General features: G+C 45.2%; 1 protein-coding gene across 1 annotated transcript in view; it reads right to left on the bottom strand.

Moving 5' to 3' along the window:
- The window catches only part of MRPL3 (mitochondrial ribosomal protein L3), a 135,137-nt gene that overhangs the window by 73,199 nt on the left and 42,079 nt on the right, over window positions 1–19,859 (bottom strand). Inside the window, exons 4-6 of the mRNA XM_044293454.1 lie at window positions 14,129–14,227; window positions 10,128–10,227; window positions 6,961–7,021 (exon numbers count right to left, since the gene is read on the bottom strand). Of these exons, the coding sequence (XP_044149389.1) occupies window positions 6,961–7,021; window positions 10,128–10,227; window positions 14,129–14,227 (260 nt within the window). The remainder of the gene's footprint in view (window positions 1–6,960; window positions 7,022–10,127; window positions 10,228–14,128; window positions 14,228–19,859) is intronic.

The following is a 19,859-nucleotide window of genomic DNA, read 5'->3' as shown; positions in this document are numbered from 1 at the left end:
TGTGTGTGTGTGTTAAAGGAATCTGCACCGTCACATTTACAATCATGAAATTTGACACACAGGTAACATAGCACGTACCGTTCCTGAGATATTCCCCAAAAATGCATTAGCCAATAGAAGCCTGGTAATATGACCCTTATCAGCCAATAGAAGCTCACAGGCCCTTAGTCTCCACATACACATCGTTTTACACCAGGTTTCCATAAGAACCCAGCCATTTTTCTTCACTGCTGTAGGTCAGCTTCAAATGGGCAGCGCACTGTGCAGGTCACAATTAAGGGGGCAGCGTGCTGTGCAGGTCACAGTTAAGGGGGCAGGTAAAAACCCCGCCCCCAGGTCCCCCTAAGCCATACCCCCTCCCACGCCGCAGCCGCCGGGGATTGAAAAAATGAAGGTAAAAATCAACTTCTGTCAGCTGCAGGGGTGGGAGGGAGGGTGACTTTCTCCCTGCAGCTTACACTCAGACAGCACAGTGCTGCTGTCTGAGCCCCCTGTAAGAGATCGGGTGCTGCCAGACAGCAGGGGGCAGTCATGTACACAGTTCTCAGTATATTCTAACTTGAAGCGTCCCCATCACTATGGGAACGCCTCTGTGTTAGAATATACTGTCGGATCTGAGTTTTCACGATCTAACTCAAATCCGATGGTATATTCTAACATATAGCTGTTCCCATGGTGATGGGGACACTTCAAGTTAAAATATACCATCGGATTGGAGAAAACTCCGATCCGATGGTATATTAGTAGGGACTCCTGACTTTACATTGAAAGTCAATGGGGGACGGATCCGTTTGCAATTGCACCATATTGTGTCAACGTCAAACAGATCCGTCCCCATTGACTTGCATTGTAAGTCTGGACGGATCCGTTTGGCTCCGCACGGCCAGGCGGACAAGAAAACGCTGCAAGCTGCGTTCCGGTGTCCGCCTGCTGAGCGGAACAGAGGCCAAACTGAGCCAGACTGAGTCATTCTGAGTGGATCCGCATCCACTCAGAATGCATTGGGGCTGTACGGATCCGTTCAGGGCCGCTTGTGAGAGCCTTCAAACGGAACTCACAAGCGGAACCCCGAACGCAAGTGTGAAAGTAGCCTTAGTAGTTCACATCAGGAGCATATATGCAGAACACAAGTAAGAATTCTCACAGGGTGGAGTATTTCTATAAACTCCTTCACTGTTCAGACTTTCTATATACTTGTACCCACTCGCTCAGTTGTTTACAAGGTTCATCCGAGTAAACAATTCCAGCAGAGGCGCGCTGGGATAGTGATATTCTGTGCTACTGCACATCAAAGACCTTACCGGATAAATGTCACCTTCGCGCTAGCACAATGTTTCCAAAGCACGGCATGACACTGGCACAATCATTTTCACCCAGAAAGACAGAACCACCATGGGGATATGACCTTTCTATTTTATAGCTTCATTGTAAATAAAGAGCTGCTACAACCAGAGGCGTTGTGCCAGAATAGTATGAGATATATAGATAGATAGATATAGATAGAGATATATATATGTGTGACTCCAAACTAGAATTGTAGCTATCGACTATTTTTGTAATAGAGTATTCCAGCGATTAATCGAGTATTCGAATACCAAAAAACTAATTAAAAGAACGTTTTTCTTTATAAAAACTCTCAGCCCTCCCGTGCCATCAGCTTCCCCCATGCCATCAGGCTCCTCCTAGCCATGTCCCCAGCGCCAGTGAAATAAAATTCTTAAACTTCCACTCCACACTTGTCCATGTTCTTCACCACTCGCTGCACTGTCTTCCTGACATCACACTTAAGATGCGTCAGGATCCTGTGCAGCACGGTGTGGGCCGACGGGTGACCACGGAGCAGTGTGTAGTAGCAAGTGCTTCACTCACGCTCCGTGGTCACATGACACAAGCAAATCCTTGATGCAAGAAATTTGCAGAGGATTTTTTTTGTGTCGAGTTATTCGATTCAATCGAGTAATCGTTTCAGCCCTACTCCAAACAAAGTACCGTTTTTTTTTTTTTTATTAGGTCAGGTTTACAATACAAATGGTCATAAACTCGTTACAGATAAAACAAAGGGGATAAATTCAGAACAAAGTGGCGGAGAAAACAAATCCAGTAAACTTTTCTCCCTCCCCCACTAGAACAGCACCCACAAAGCGTATTATGGCTTGGTCTGGAGAGCGTACATAGCTCTAGCAAAACCTAGAGACTAAAAATCCCTGTTTAGATTACTGCGATTGCAGCAGAAAGGACTCATGTTAACGACCTGTTAATGTGTCATCAGAAAATGACCTATTGTTTAAATCACGTTTTTATTTTTAACATTTTTGAAGACTTTTTGATGATGTTAATATCTATAATTAAACATAAAATCCTGCAGTTTTCACACTGGCCACTAAGCCTTATAATAGATGCCACTTTTTGGCCTGCACAGATCACTTTACTGCAGGTACCAGATTATCTGTCATTCTACCCCTGATTTTAATGATATCACCTCTGTGTTTAGATAAGACAGGATTCTCAATTCACAATAGGTGATTGTAAAAGCTTATCTACAATGGCCTCTACACAGGTCACAGAGCCTGCTTAGAAGACTCTCTCATAGAATTCAATAGGGCCCCCTCTTGTCTATTGTGTCTAGGGCCGATGGGGCTGCCGTAAAGCAATTTTCTTAATGCTTCCTAAATGCTGTTAGGAACAGCTCAGACAAGATGGCCGCCCCCATAATCATGTTCAGAAATTGAAATAAAAAAATAAATAAAAAATTGAATCAGAAAATAAAAAACAGAATAGAAAAAAGGATAGGTGTTGCTATCTGGCTTTAACTGGCAGATACTATTTTTAGTGACACATTTCGGTGTGCACACTCCACCCTAGATCATATCTGAAGCACTGCTGTCTAATAGTAAATGGCTTAGAGAATGGATTGTGATTGGAATTTCCAGTATAATACAATCTACAGTACATAGCGTTTTATGCCATGTATACAATTCTTCAATCCATTCCTTACAGTTCCTCCAAAGAACCTCTTATACCCTTCTATATCATTCAGGGGATCACCGCTGAGGCCTGGGGGAAACTGGGGGTTCCCTGTTGTAGTGATCAGTGCTGGACCATGAGTTGCACCCATACCAGTGTAGGATTTGTGGATAGGTGAACAATGCTTTAGACCGGAATACCCTTTAAGTACACAAATACAGCAATAGTAGTCTGTGCCCATAGTGAAGAGTTCAGAAGAATATCCATGCGTTATGGTGAAACAACTTGCACCTTACCCTGCAGACTGCATTGCATTTTGTCATTGGCCCTCTATGGGTGTACAATTTATTTAGTACTTTCCAATATGTGGAAGGATAAGAGGAACTCTATACAGCTCCCTTTTCCGCCATGGCATTTACAGAAGAAAATACTTAAAGGAGCTCTCTAGGAATAATGTAAAATGGCCTCCAGCAACCTGTCCTAGAATGTGAACAGGACTGGTTACCAACACTGGCAGAGCTGTCTAGGGAGGTGAGGGTGCGGGCCCTAACTATATACTACACTCTGGCACTTGCATATCTATACTATACTATGTATTGGTGAACTTTCCAGTTTGGCTGCTCAGCCATGATGGCACATCACAGGCAGGATCATACCATTACCACCTATTGTAGAGCAGAGAAGTGCATCACCCCCCAAGCTCTGCAAGTGAAGACAACCAGTCCTGCTCACATTCTAGGACAGGTTGCTGGTGGCCATTTTAAATCATTCCCAGAGAACACCCTTTAAGAACTGGTCATTGCTGTATGCAGAATACCAGAGATAGTCTTTATTTTCCAGTTCCCACCTTCTCGCTTTCTATGGTGTGAGAAGCCTGACATATTTGCTTCTCACTGTACAATACAGTATGAATTCCTTTGTGCCCTATGCGTGCGCTACCATCTTTACAGTATGATTTGTCTGCCTGGTAAAACTACTTTTCAGTGTTCACTCTGTTAGACTGAAAACCTTCATAAAATAGAAATGATCTGCCAGACTCAATCAATCACCGGAGCCGCTTACTGCTGCTCGCGTCCTGCATGGTTCAGGGATAATAATCAAGGAAACAGCACGCAGCCAGGAATATTCCAAGAAAAGCTGATAAAACGTTCACAACTGAGATGAAGGCGGCTCGTTGGCCGTAAATATTCATTTTTAGGATTGCGCACAACTAGAAATACAACTGCAAGGTAAAAGAAAACAGAAAGATTAAATATGCATATCAGAAGGCTAAGTGGAGACACAGACGGAAAATGTACAGCGCTCGTTACTAGTAAATGTAGTAGTCAGTACAGCTTGTATACTCCCTGTCATAATGAGCTATTTGGCATAGAGCGGACATTCCCTCTTAGGCCTTGCTTATCTTCCAGTTTACACCAGCCTGCTGCCATTACCGATCACTCATTTATCCACTTGTGTACCTCCCTATACTGTACACACATAAGTTATTAAAAAAAGTTTTATTATATACATTTTTTATTTATTTAAATTTTTATGTGCAATCACTGTGCTGGGAATTGTAGTTTTACAACAGCGGGAGTGCCGAAGGTTGCTGAATGCTGCTCTATTGAATACATCATCAGGGTAAGATGTGCCCTTCTACTACCACCTCTCCTATCACCAGCAACGAATGGCTTCCCAGATCTCAGTGCCGCTTCAGATGACCAAGGCATCTGAGGGGTTAAATGTCTGATCACAGATAAAACGCATTAACGTGACTCTCGCTGTTCCCCAGGTGCCATTTTTCAAAGAGATGACAATGTCATCACCGGCTTAAAGGGGGATTCAGGGAGTGGGGTATTGATGACCTATCCTCGTGTTAGGTCATCAATATCCATTTATTGGAATCCGACTCCGGAAGGGACTGCCGATCCGCTTTGTAAACAGGCCATAGCACTCCGATGAGTTCTGCCGCCTCCACAGAGCATATCAAGCACAGCGCTTTGCATCATATAGTAGCTATGCTTGCTATTGCAGCACAGACCCATTCACTTGAATGAGAATGAGCTGCAGACCAATGACTATGACATCTCTGGCCTAGGAAGAAGATGCAGGGGTCACCGAAGCATCGCAGCTGGGAGTTGGACCCCCACCAATCAGATATTGATAAGGACAGACTATCGGTAATCTGTTCCCAGAAAGAAAAGGTATGTTACACCTTGGACTGACTAAAGATTTACGGCACAGCAGAACTTATAAACTGTAGAGCTGTTCCCTTCTTAATAAGTGATCACTAGGCTATGCTATTACTTATGATCATTGGAGCTTTGACCTCTGGGACAGCCATGAATCCTGAGGTTGAAGGGGTCACAGTGCTGATTTCACTATCCACTTCTGGGTTTTCCCTATACAGAGACACTCCTGCCGATAAGGATGTCCAGGAGTAGGCTTCAGTTCTTTGCATGGCATGCTATCTCGACAAGACCCCTCCACTCCTTTTAGGAAGCTTCCAGGGTTGCCATTGGTCTTTGCATCCTGGCCCCTTTCAACACATGAAATGTAACCACTCAGCCAGTCACTAGCCACTGCAGTGACAGTCCTCAGCCAGTAATTGAGTGGTCGCAATTCAATATCAAGATGGAGTATGAAGTAGAAACCAATGGGGGAATGGGAAGAGCCGGAACAGGAGCAGTGGTGCATTGCTTTTTGTTTTGTATTCTTTTCCAGGGCATTCTGACCTTTTTTTAAAAAAGAAAACACTGATATGGGAGTGTGTAGCAAGGTATTTTAGTGCATCATTCCAATTTAATTCCTTGTAATGTAGTTTGTTAGCGATACCAGCCTTCCTGAGGTCTGTAAATGGGTTCTGCACACAGAAGACCTTAGGAGGGGCTACGAGAGGACAGGGAGCTAGAAAACATCTAGCATGTAATAAAGAGGTTAGCTCTATTGCAGGGGTCGGCAACCTCCAGCACTCCAGCTGTTGTCAAACTACAACTCCCAGCATGAATAAATGCTCTGCTCTGAATGGAGCATGCTGGGAATTGTAGTTTTACAACAGCGGGAGTGCCGAAGGTTGCTGAATGCTGCTCTATTGAATACATCATCAGGGTAAGATGTGCCCTTCTACTACCACCTCTCTTTGTACCATATGGGCGTCAGCTAGGTGCCTTGTTGGGGAGCTTGTACATTTGTTCACAGTTTTGGTGACAATTACTTACTTTACTCTGTACGTTATCTTTTGTATATATTTTTTATCATAGTTTAGTAAACGTTTTATGCACCCAAGCTGTGTTAAGCCTATTTATTCCTGGATCTCAGAATTCACAGCAATACAATATAAATATATTCTTATATGCAAGTCATCGTGTCTACTCTGGATTTTTAACAGCTCATATTCATCTAATTGTACGGTTCCCTCAAACACACTTCCTAAAGGACAATTGAATGTTCAAGAAATGTTAAACTGACCAATTACCACAATGTTAAAACTAGCCAATCACCAACATTTCAGGCTTGACAGGAAGATATAGATATATAAACCAAAGCTTAACAGGCAGTGACATTTTAAATAGAAGAAAACAATGCAACCTTTCTCTTCAAGATGCAGGGTGGACATTTCTATCATGCTACCCAACATTATTGATTTCTTATACTGACTATATTCAAATTGCTGGAATTTCAAGATAATAGAAAATAAGATCCTTAAGGATATAAAAAGGGCTAAAACACTGCTACAGATACAGCTGGTATGAGCAACTGTGATATACTTCAAGAGGGACTAGAACGGTTTCTCAGTTTGGTGTACTCTGGCTTTTAATTTGCTACAGAGCTGTAATGGACTTGACCCTTTTCCGTACAAAGAGTGAAATCCACGGAACAAAATCCATGACAGAACTGACATGCTGCAGGTTTTAAAATGCACAAAGTGTAAATTCATTGTTACAGGAACTTTGCCAGGACAAAGGACGCTAAATTTAAGATTTATAAAAGGCTAAAAGAAAACAAGAGACTTACGTTTTGGCAGTGACATCTACATACTGTCCAGGCCTGAAATGTGCAGCATAAAGGGGAGTACCTAGATGAGGAGGCAAAAACCGATGAAAATACTAAACAAATTTAAGGCATCACTAAAACATTCCAGTAGAAAACTGGGGAAGGCTTATAAAAAGAGGCGCAGTGTTGCCTACAGATATATACAATCAGATTACAACTCATTTAAAAAATCCTCCCTCCACATTGAAGAGACACAGTGGTGTATGGTGACTTTTTTCAGGCAATGCTCCATGGGGGAAAAAAGTATGCAAATTAGCTGATCAGAGACAGCCATCTGTATACAGCACAATATTTATTTTCCATATTTCCTTTGAGGGTATATGGAGATCATACAGCGGGGTCCAAAGCTTGGGACTCCTCTCTGTAAAGCCTTATGCACACGACCATTGTTGTGTTCCGTTCCGCAAAATGGGGTTCCGTTGTTCCGTTTTTGTTTTTTTCACTGACCCATTGACTTGAATGGGTCCGCGAACCGTTTTCCATGAAAAAAGTAGGACCGGTTATATTTTTGACGGACTGAAACCACGGATCACGGACGCGGATGACAAACGGTGCATTAGCAGAGTTTTCAACGGACCCATTGAAAGTCAATGGGTCCGCAGAAAATCACGAAAAACTGAACAACGGACACGGAATGAAACAACGGTCGTGTGTATGAGGCCTAAGCCAAACAGAAATCCTCTGTATGAGTCTCCTTTTCTGATGGATTGGAACTATTCCTCTACTATAAGGACTGCCATTCACGGGAAAGGCTGCCATGTAATACTATATTTCCCAAGGAGAATTGCCTGGCTGGCTGTGGCTTCCACCAGCAAAACATGCCATTTGCTTGGGTGACTAGGAGCAAGACCCTATGACCCCATTATAAATGTGTTCAATCCACCTCAGGGTTGTTATTATTATTATTATTATGCCATTCATTCCATAGCGCTGTACATATGGGGTATACATCCCTAATACAGACAATTGCACTAAGCATGAACAAGACGAGCTACAGACTGGTACAGAAGGAGAGAGGGCCCTGCCCGTGAGGGCTTACAATCTACAAGGTATGGAGGAAGGACACAGTAGGAGAGGGTGAAGTTGGTCATGGCGGTATAGCAGCAGCAGGGTCACTGGTTGTAGGCTTGGCCGAAGAGGTGAGTTTTCAGGTTTCTTTTAAAGGATTCCACTGTAGGTGAGAGTCGGATATGTTTCAGGGTATGGGGGGATGCACAGGAGAAAGCTTGGAGGCAGTTGTGGGAAGAGGAGAGGAGAGAAGGAGGTCTTGTGAGGATCGGAGATTGCGTGTGGGGATGTATCTGGAATGTAAGTTAGATGTAGGGAGGGGACAGGCTGTGGACGGCTTTATATGTATTTGTTAAAATTTTTAACTGAATTTGCTGGGAAATAGGGAGCCAGTAAATGGATTGGCAGAGCGAAAAGGCAGAGGAGTAACGGAGGGAGAGGTGGATTAGTCTGGCAGCAGAGTTGAGAATAGATTGGAGGGGTGCAAGAGTGCTAGATGGAAGGCCACAGAGGAGGATGTTGCAGTAGTCTAGGCGGGAGAGGAGAGCATGTACAAGCATTTTTACAGACTCCTGGTTGAGAAATGCGCGGATGTGGGAGATATTTTTGAGTTGGAGGCGGCAGGTGGTGGAAAGGGCTTGGATGAGCGGTCTGATGGAGGGCAGAGTCCAAGGTCACTCCAAGGCAGCAGACTTGGTTGACCGGGGAAAGTGTGCAGAGTTGATTCTGTCTTATATAAAAAGCTCAATCTATTCCCTACTAGTCACTTTTAAATAATGAAACGAGAACACCATATCTCACTGTCTGCAAGTGACCACTATGGAATCAAGACAAAATTACTACTTCACAAACTACCAACACCTAACCCTCCTGAATCTAAACTATTGTATTTAAGTGAATACATACATACATACATAGAATTCACTTATACTGCCTTTAAATGTAAGAATACATAACAGCATGGTTAATGAATGCCTGATCAGCATATCAAAGATTAACATGCCAAATCTCATGCGAGAATGTAGCTGCTCTCTGCGTCCGGCAGCTCCATTCAACCCCATGGGACTGCAGAGGAGAGCAGAGCACAGTGCCCGTCTATTTCCGGCAGTGCCATAGAGATGATTGGGGAAGAAGCAAGCATGTGTGACCACAGCTCCATTCACTTGGGGGACTCTGGGCCCTCATTCTTGTGCTCAGTGGGGGCTCGACTGCAGAAACAAGTTATAAGTGCTAATGGTTGTACACCACCTGCAAGGTTCTTGTCTTGAGGCGGGAACCTCTTCCTCCTTTTTTATTTCCTACCCATCTCTCATTTCTGTTTTCTCCTCCTTTTCAAGCTTAATTTGCTATTTAATTTTCCATCATAATTGGCTGCTTTTTTAATTTTTTTATTATACTAAAGTGCCAGGAGCACTGGTAAAATAACAAAAAAAAAAAAAAAAAAAAAAAAAACTTCCATTCCTGCGTTGCCACACTGTCATCTTCCCTGCGCTGCACCCAGTAAGATATTGCTGGCTGCAGCGAAGAGGTTACATAAACCGCTACAGCAAATCACTGGATTAAAAATGTCCTATGGTATTCTATGAACAGCCCCTTGAACCAAAGCGTTTCTAAGAGGTATATGACCAGTGACGTGCGACAGTCACTGGCTGCAGCAGTGCACATGACCCTGTCTGTCTGGAGGTTTACAGGACAGGTCCAGAAGACCACACAAGATGGCCAGGGACCAGGGAGCTAGAACAGAGTGGTGGGGAGCAGGTGAGTATGGCTTGAAATTTCAAAAAGTGCAAAAAGCTGGAAATACTTGTTAAGGTCTCAAGCATACTACAAAACGGTGTTTAGTCTAACCCTTAAATCATGCTCCGTTCCCTATGTACCCCCTTTTTGATTAGACTACAGAGAGTTTGCTACCAATAAAAATCATAAATCTGCTTAGGAGTTTTTTGAACTGGGACAATATAAAAATAGCTGCAAAAGTTGCACACAGCCTTTACAGGAGTTGTACTATTAAAACATATCTGTAAAAGGCATATCTGTATTTTAATATTTTGCCATGTCTTTAACAACATATTTTTTACATACAGTATTTGCCAGAAAGAATTCACCAGTTAATACCTCACCTGGCTTGAGAATGGCATTCTCAGACACTTTGAAGTTGCTAACTTTCTGCTTAGGTGGGACTCCAGCTTCTTTGTAAAACTCCAGTACAGATTCTGGTTTCTGTGATGTTGAACATAAAAAATTTTTTTTTAAAAAACTCCACTCATAATATGAAAGGTTACATGCCTATACCATCCCCCAAGTTATATGTACCTGGTCCCCACTGTTCTACAGATCCATGGAAGTCTTTATACAGGCCATTCCATCAGAACGGATACAGAGTTTTCTAGCTTTTTATGCTTTTTTAAAATGTGAAGTTCAGCCAGCGTACCTATTGAAAAAACCCATACTCACCTGTCACTCCATTTGAGCTCTTTGGCCCCGGTTAGGTGTCCCCAAGAGGTATATGACCAGTGACGTGGGACAGTCACTGGCTGCAGCAGTGCATGTGACTCTGTCTGGAAGTTTAAGGGACAGGTCAAGAAGACCACACAAGATAGCCAGGGACCAGGGAGCTAGAACAGAGCGGTGAATATGGCTTGAAATTTGAAAAAGTGCAAAAAGCTGGAAATACTTGTTAAGGTCTCAAGCAGTGGTCCACATGAGCATGGAAACTTTTAGGGGGCATCCACAGAAAAAAATAAAAAAAATAAACAGTTGCAAATCTGTGGCAAAAATCACAGATTGCAGATTTTATCATAGATTCTCTTTGAAGATTTAACCCTATGCATTTCAAACACTGAAATCAGCTGTAAAGATTCACATGCCACATATTTAAAGGGTCACTAATTTTTCAACAAGCTTTTCATATGTGATAAGAGGCATATCACAAGTTTAGATCAGTGGGGGTCCGAGTGTTTAGACCCATACAGATTCCTAGCATGAAGGGAGAGAAGCACGGGCATAGCGTGCTCTCTCTCCTCGCTGCACGTGGCACGCTCCATAGAAGTCTACAGGCATGTCTCAATTCCGTCCTTGGCAGTGAGGAGAGTGTGCAATATGCGCATGCTTCTTTCCCCTCGTTCGGTGGGGGTCTCAGGTCTAAGGCCCCCACTAATCTAAACTTGTGATATGTCTCTATGACATATCAAAAGTTTTGTGGAAATGTAGCGACCCTTTAAAATGTACAGCAGATATTTTTCCACAGAATGTAGATAACATTTGTTCAAATCTCATCCACTTTGCTGCTACTGAAATACACAGTGTATTTTACGCCCACCAATGCAGATGCAAAATCTGCAGCATTTCCACTCCCCGTGGACGTACGGAATAACTCTGCATGTGTGTTATCTGCTGTCCATGTTCTCGGGTGCCTGCACAAGAACACTTCATGTAACTGGGATCCAATTACAGTTTAACGTTCTTCAGCCGGATACTGAACTAATGCAACTGGAATTGGGAGAAGAATCCTCAGCTTGAAGAAAGCAATTTAGTGGGCTGTCTGTGGTGTCACACTTGGATAATCCCATTTATTAGGTCACATGAAAAAAAAAAAATCTTCTATCCATTGTAACACACAATGTGCTGTAGTCGACAGAACAAAACAGAACATTTAGCAGTTATTTACAGATAAAGGTATACACATGCAGAACGTACAACCCATATCATACCATCATTGCCTAATAACGCTGGAGCTGTCACTTCATGGCAATGTTCCCACAGTGCCACAAATTACTCAATGCAACGCAAAGGTAGAAAGAAGACAATGGAGAGAATGCATCAAACTCTGTACTCCAAAATTCTGACTTATATGACGTTGCAACTTTTTGGCCTACAGAATGTGGCTTTGCAGGATTCTACAGTTCAATGCCAGATTCCCATCGACTATGATGGCGTCCGGGCCGCTTTGCTGCATTGGATCAGACATGACACCGATGCTAACATACCCCTAATATTTTAAACCACCCACTCCAGAGTTGAAAAGCGGGTGGTAAAGTGGGCATGGTTAGCCGGTCAAGCCAATTTAAAGGGGGTTCTCCGGGGCTTTGCCTAAATTGTCTTTCAGGTAACTTGTGGAAGGAAGAGTTTCGGTAGTACTTGTGATTCTGTTATGGTTCCACAATCTCAACTGTGACGACCTGACTCGCTGCAGGCTCTTCCGCTGAAGTCCCTACCGGATGTCACCTGGATTTTGTGTATAGAGCCGAGGACATGGGTTGCTAGATCACCGCTAGCACATCCGCAATACCCAGTCCCCATTGCTCTGTGTGCTTTTATTGTGTAAAAAAACAAAACGATTTGATACATATGCAAATTAACCTGAGATGAGTCAGGGACAGGACGCATCTCAGGTAATTTGCATATGTATCAAATAGTTTTTTTTACACAATAAAAGCACACAGAGCTATGGGGACTGGGTATTGCAGATGTGCTAGCGGCCATCTAGCAACCCATGTCCTCAGTTCTATACACAAAATCACGGTGACAGGTTCCCTTTAAGTCTGTTGTTGATCCAATTAGGAACTCAACGAAAGAGCCTGCAGCTAGTCAGACGGTCACGTGATCAGAGCCGAGGTTGCAGAATTTGTGGGGCAACGGAAGGGTGAAAACTGCTGAACTCTCTTCTTTCTACAGGTTAAAGGGGTTGTTTCACCAAAAATATTCTAGTTTTCAAACCAGCACCTGGATCTGAATACTTTTGTAATTCCATATAAATAAAAATTTTGCATAGCCACTGAGTTATGAAATAAAATGTATCTGTAGCTTTGTTAGAAATAGGGTGTCATGTACAATATGAAGTCTGGTTTTCATTTTTTACACTAGTCATGGGATAACATCTTTAAAGGGGTTGTCCGGGTTCAGAGCTGAACCCGGACATCCCTCCATTTTCACCTTGGCAGCCCCCCTGACAGGAGCATCGGAGCAGTTCATGCTCCGATGCTCTCCTTTGCCCTGCGCTAAATTGCGCAGGGCAAAGGCATTTTTAGGAGTTCCGGTGACGTACTGGGGCTCTCCATGGGGCTGACAGGAACCCCGGTAACATCACCGGCACTGATGGGCGGGATTTAGCTGTGCCCTAGCCAGTAAAACGGCTAGGGCAGAGCTAAAGCCCGCCCCTCAGAGCCGGTGACGTCACCGAACACACTGCCGGGCGGAAGTTACCGCCCGGCAGTGTGTTATTGAAAACAAAAGAGCCCGTGCACTGTGCGGTTTAGCGCAGGGCATGGGAGCGCATCGGAGCATGAGATGCTCCGATGCTAGGCTCAGGGGGGCTGCCTGGGTGAAAATAAGGGTATGTCCGGGTTCAGCTCTGAACCCGGACAACCCCTTTAAGGCCGCTTGTCAGGAATGTATTGGATAACATAATGCTGTCAGTGTGATCTGGCAGTTTTGTGCAGGGGACAAACGGCATAAAATTAGAATCTCTGAATTAAGATGCCCGATTAAAGGAATTTACTAATAAATATAGAATATACCGTATGTAATGTACATGCAATCAGAGCTTTATTTTTTAATTGGTCTAGCTATCAGAATAATAATAATAATAAAAAAAGAAAAGAAAAATAAATTATGTTTTGGTATTAAAGGTTACATTCTGAAAATCAATTGAATGATGACCGAACCTTAGGATAAATTATAAATGTGTGATTGGTTGAAATCCCATACCAAGAACCCTATCAATCAGCAGAACAAGGCTGAGGGGCCTTCTGGAGTGCAGCGGCTCCTTCATCTCATCACATCAGTACATGTGGCTGTCTTTTGCACGGCTGATTGGCTTGATTTGGCTAGACATGTATGAATCACATTGATGGCCTAGCCCAGTGATGGCTAACCTCCGGCACTCCAGCTGTCGTGAAACGACGACTCCCAGCATGCTCCATTCATTTCTATGCAGTTCTGAGAACAGCCAAGCATGTGTACATGAGTGTCGGAGTTTAGCCACCACAAGCCTAGCCTAGATGAGGCCATTAATGGATATTTCTGGAACCCCGCCCCTCCCCCCATTAGGCTGACCTAAGGGTCATTTACAAGAAAATGTCGACATCCATTTTTATTTATTAGTAAGGATTCTAATACTTACATAGAAAGGAGATACATTTTTTCCTCCTACACTGAGAGTAGCACTTTTTCCATCAGCATCCTCTTTTGATGTAAACTTAATCACATGACAGTCCTGCACCTAGAAGAAAATCCAAGAAAGAGTTGTAATAAGAAAGGGTTCTCACATTACAGGGAGTGCAGAATTATTAGGCAAGTTGTATTTTTGAGGATTAATTTTATTATTGAACAATAACCATGTTCTCAATGAACCCAAAAAACCCATTAATATCAAAGCTGAATATTTTTGGAAGTAGTTTTTAGTTTGTTTTTAGTTTTAGCTATTTTAGGGGGATATCTGTGTGTGCTGGTGACTATTACTGTGCATAATTATTAGGCAACTTAACAAAAAACAAATATATACCCATTTCAATTATTTATTTTTACCAGTGAAACCAATATAACATCTCAACATTCACAAACAGGGCCGGTGCAAGGATTTTTGCCAACACAAGCGAAGCTACATTTTGGCGCCCCCCCCTCGCAGCTCACCTGCGAAGGGGGGCGCCCACCTCAGGTCAGACCAGCAATCAGACCCCCAATGTTAATCAGACCTCAGATCAGACCCCCATGTCAGCCATCAGCGACCCATGTCAGCCATCAGCGACCCATGTCAGCCATCAGCGACCCATGTCAGCCATCAGCGACCCATGTCAGGCATGTAGGGGTGCACACAGACGTATGCAGGCGTACAGGCATGTAGGGGTGCACACAGACGTATGCAGGCGTACAGGCATGTAGGGGTGCACACAGACGTATGCAGGCGTACAGGCATGTAGGGGTGCACACAGACGTATGCAGGCGTACAGGCATGTAGGGGTGCACACAGACGTATGCAGGGGTACAGGCATGTAGGGGTGCACACAGACGTATGCAGGCGTACAGGCATGTAGGGGTGCACACAGACGTATGCAGGGGTACAGGCATGTAGGGGTGCACACAGACGTATGCAGGCGTACAGGCATGTAGGGGTGCACACAGACGTATGCAGGCGTACAGGCATGTAGGGGTGCACACAGACGTATGCAGGCGTACAGGCATGTAGGGGTGCACACAGACGTATGCAGGCGTACAGGCATGTAGGGGTGCACACAGACGTATGCAGGCGTACAGGCATGTAGGGGTGCACACAGACGTATGCAGGCGTACAGGCATGTAGGGGTGCACACAGACGTATGCAGGCGTACAGGCATGTAGGGGTGCACACAGACGTATGCAGGCGTACAGGCATGTAGGGGTGCACACAGACGTATGCAGGGGTACAGGCATGTAGGGGTGCACACAGACGTATGCAGGCGTACAGGCATGTAGGGGTGCACACAGACGTATGCAGGCGTACAGGCATGTAGGGGTGCACACAGACGTATGCAGGCGTACAGGCATGTAGGGGTGCACACAGACGTATGCAGGCGTACAGGCATGTAGGGGTGCACACAGACGTATGCAGGCGTACAGGCATGTAGGGGTGCACACAGACGTATGCAGGCGTACAGGCATGTAGGGGTGCACACAGACGTATGCAGGCGTACAGGCATGTAGGGGTGCACACAGACGTATGCAGGCGTACAGGCATGTAGGGGTGCACACAGACGTATGCAGGCGTACAGGCATGTAGGGGTGCACACAGACGTATGCAGGCGTACAGGCATGTAGGGGTGCACACAGACGTATGCAGGCGTACAGGCATGTAGGGGTGCACACAGACGTATACAGGGGTACAGGCATGTAGGGGTGCACACAGACGTATGCAGGGGTACAGGCATGTAGGGGTGCACACAGACGTATGCAGGCGTACAGGCATGTAGGGGTGCACACAGACGTATGCAGGGGTACAGGCATGTAGGGGTGCACACAGACGTATGCAGGGGTACAGGCATGTAGGGGTGCACACAGACGTATGCAGGGGTACAGGCATGTAGGGGTGCACACAGATGTATACAGGGGTACAGGCATGTAGGGGTCACCCACACAGGCACAGGTTACTGACATGTATTCGGTATGGGCACAGGGAGATCCAGGGGTGCGCACACTTTGGGGTGCAGGACATATAAAGAGGCTGATAGTTATCTCTATTTCCAGCAGTGGCAGGACAGTTAAAGTACGGGCTGCACATAGCGCCCTGTGCGGGGCCACTTACCCAGTGCCAGGTGCAAAAGGGGCAACAGCAGGGCGCTGAGCCAGGGGCAGCTCATCACTCCCATGCCGACCCTGGTGCCTCCATCTGCTTCACACGCCTGAGTGCAAATCGGGCATTCCCGGAGCCCTGCGATGCATGAGCCTTAGCTCGGCGGCTCCTTCCTCACTGCCTGCAGCAGCCACAGCCTGGCAATGCCAGTGGCAGCCAGAGCGGCGCGCTGCTGAGCCAATGATGAATGACTATCTATCATTCATCTGTGACTGTCTGTGATCGTCTAGCTCTGCCTGGAGTGCCTGCCTAGCTGCTGCTGCTGCTATGTTGCACTTGCCCTGACTACGGGTCCGGCCGGGCGGCCCAACACAGCCGCACTCGCACTGTCGCACTGTCGCACACAGGCTGGGGGGGGGGGTTGATGTTGCCCTGAGACTAGAGTCCCTGACTACTTGACGAGTGCCGCGGCCGCCGCGCGGGGCGGGCGCGGCAGGTTCAAATAAGTAAGTCAAGTCAGTCATATAAAAAAAAAAAAAAAAAAAAAAAAAAGATTCATCCATTCTTCCGCCCTGCGCAGGGCGCGCCCTAAGGCGGCCGCTTGGTCTGCCTTATGGTAGCGCCGGCCCTGTTCACAAATATACATTTCTGACATTCAAAAACAAATCAGTGACCAATATAGCCACCTTTCTTTGCAAGGACACTCAAAAGCCTGCCATCCATGGATTCTGTCAGTGTTTTGATCTGTTCACCAACAACATTGCGTGCAGCAGCAACCACAGCCTCCCAGACACTGTTCAGAGAGGTGTACTGTTTTCCCTCCTTGTAAATCTCACATTTGATGATGGACCACAGGTTCTCAATGGGGTTCAGATCAGGTGAACAAGGAGGCCATGTCATTAGATTTTCTTCTTTTATACCCTTTCTTGCCAGCCACGCTGTGGAGTACTTGGACGCGTGTGATGGAGCATTGTCCTGCATGAAAATCATGTTTTTCTTGAAGGATGCAGACTTCTTCCTGTACCACTGCTTGAAGAAGGTGTCTTCCAGAAACTGGCAGTAGGACTGGGAGTTGAGCTTGACTCCATCCTCAACCCGAAAAGGCCTCACAAGCTCATCTTTGATGATACCAGCCCAAACCAGTACTCCACCTCCACCTTGCTGGTGTCCGAGTCGGACTGGAGCTCTCTGCCCTTTACCAATCCAGCCACGGGCCCATCAAGACTCACTCTCATTTCATCAGTCCATAAAACCTTAGAAAAATCAGTCTTGAGATATTTCTTGGCCCAGTCTTGACGTTTCAGCTTGTGTGTCTTGTTCAGTGGTGGTCGTCTTTCAGCCTTTCTTACCTTGGCCATGTCTCTGAGTATTGCACACCTTGTGCTTTTGGGCACTCCAGTGATGTTGCAGCTCTGAAATATGGCCAAACTGGTGGCAAGTGGCATCTTGGCAGCTGCACGCTTGACTTTTCTCAGTTCATGGGCAGTTATTTTGCGCCTTGGTTTTTCCACACGCTTCTTGCGACCCTGTTGACTATTTTGAATGAAACGCTTGATTTTTCGGTGATCACGCTTCAGAAGCTTTGCAATTTTAAGAGTGCTGCATCCCTGTGCAAGATATCTCACTATTTTTGACTTTTCTGAGCCTGTCAAGTCCTTCTTTTGACCCATTTTGCCAAAGGAAAGGAGGTTGCCTAATAATTATGCACACCTGATATAGGGTGTTGATGTCATTAGACCACACCCCTTCTCATTACAGAGATGCACATCACCTAATATGCTTAATTGGTAGTAGGCTTTCGAGCCTATACAGCTTGGAGTAAGACAACATGCATAAAGAGGATGATGTGGTCAAAAAAGAGGGACACCAGTGACAACATAGTGAGGATCATTGGGACGTATGACAGTGCCCATGATACAGTACGCCAGGTTCTTGCTGAACATTGGGACATCCTTAAATCTGATCCCGACATTGGCAACATAATTCCACCTAGACCCTCAGTCACATATCGGCGCAGCAACAACTTACGGGATATGTTGACACATAGCCTATATGCCAGTCCCCAATCACAATCATGGTTACGGAACCCACTTACAGGGACATTTCCCTGTGGATCTTGTAAATTTTGTGGCTTTATCAACAAGTCAAGGAGTTTTGCCAACAGTACCTCAGACAAAACCTTTTTACTAGGTCATTTTACAACTGCAAGTCGTGGGTGTTTTCTACTTAATGACATGTGTATGCAACATCAAATATGTAGGCAAAACCATTAGAGAGTTAAGAAGACGGATTGGGGAACACGTTTTGGACATTTCAAATCTCAAAGACACCCCGATTGCACGTCATGTGCTTGATCATCACAGAGGGAACACTTCATCGGTCAAATTTCAAGTGATCGACTCTGTGAAATTATCTTCTAGGGGTGGAGATTATGATCGCATTTTGTTGCAAAAAGAGGCAAGATGGATTTTTTCATTAAATACCATCAAACCAGCAGGCCTCAATGACGCGATCTCATTTGTCCCCTTTATAGGATAATAATTTTTTGGTGCTTTTCGCACCATGTCCATGCTTGACAATTTGGCAATGAGAGGGTGAATATGAGAGCTGTATGGCCAATTCTCAATGCATATGAGGTTATGCGATCGCTCATTTATACATCCCTCTATTGTTAATTTTTTCCAGCAATGAGAGAGTTAATATGAGCTGCATGTTCAATTCTTAATACCCATGAGGTTATGTGATCGTTCGTTCATATTTACCTGGATTGTTAATTTTCCCCACTGTATATGGATAAATATGGTGTGATGCTGCGGTGACATTATGTCAAGCCGCCTTTTAATTCCCTTATTTAATACGGCGCTTTGCGCCTTCCCTGAGACCCATGTAGTTCCTCCTCTGCTCAGTGATTGGTTGGTATGGAGCGAGCCTCCCTAACCGGATTGGCTGCGAGATGGGGGCGTGTCTAACAGGGCGGGGTTTCTCCTGTAAATCTCGGCGTTCTGTGGGCCGCTTCGCGGCCATTACAGCGCCGATGTGATTGCACACTAGCATGCTACGCCTCAACCTAGAGGTGTGTAGCTTTAGGCAGGACAGTGGTCTGTTATTGCAAACACCGTACCTCACACCAGAGGGACTCGGTGTCAGGCAGGGTACTCTACTGTTCTATGTTATCTACCGCCTCTGTCTCACATCATTGCAGAGGCTGTGGGCTTTGACGAAGTATGGTGCATACAGCTCCTGATGAAGTGCAGTATTTATGCATGGAAACGCGTTGAGCTGATAACAGAAAGGAGTGTGTCAGGGCAATCCTTGCTCCATATACCACTATTGGAGTAATGGTTAATGCGCTGCCACAGTCCTGCACCGTTACTATCTTGGTGCAGTGAGTGTATGCGCGCCTACACTCGCTGTTAGGAGTGTTACTTGGTGGTTTTTACAGCACCAGGTATCCTCCTAGATAGTATTTTCACCCGGGTTGCTCGCATTGGACCCTGTGGTGAATTGAGCCCCCTTATGTGTTGGTGGGTTTAGTTTGTGAGACCTACGCACCTGCCGGGTAGTTGTCCTGGATATAGATGTAGGTTGT

This window comes from Bufo gargarizans, chromosome 5 (genome assembly GCF_014858855.1).
Source record: "Bufo gargarizans isolate SCDJY-AF-19 chromosome 5, ASM1485885v1, whole genome shotgun sequence".
Classification (NCBI taxonomy): domain Eukaryota; kingdom Metazoa; phylum Chordata; class Amphibia; order Anura; family Bufonidae; genus Bufo; species Bufo gargarizans.
The sequence above is the reverse complement of the archived record's forward strand: the minus strand, read 5'-3'. Positions and strand labels throughout refer to the sequence as shown.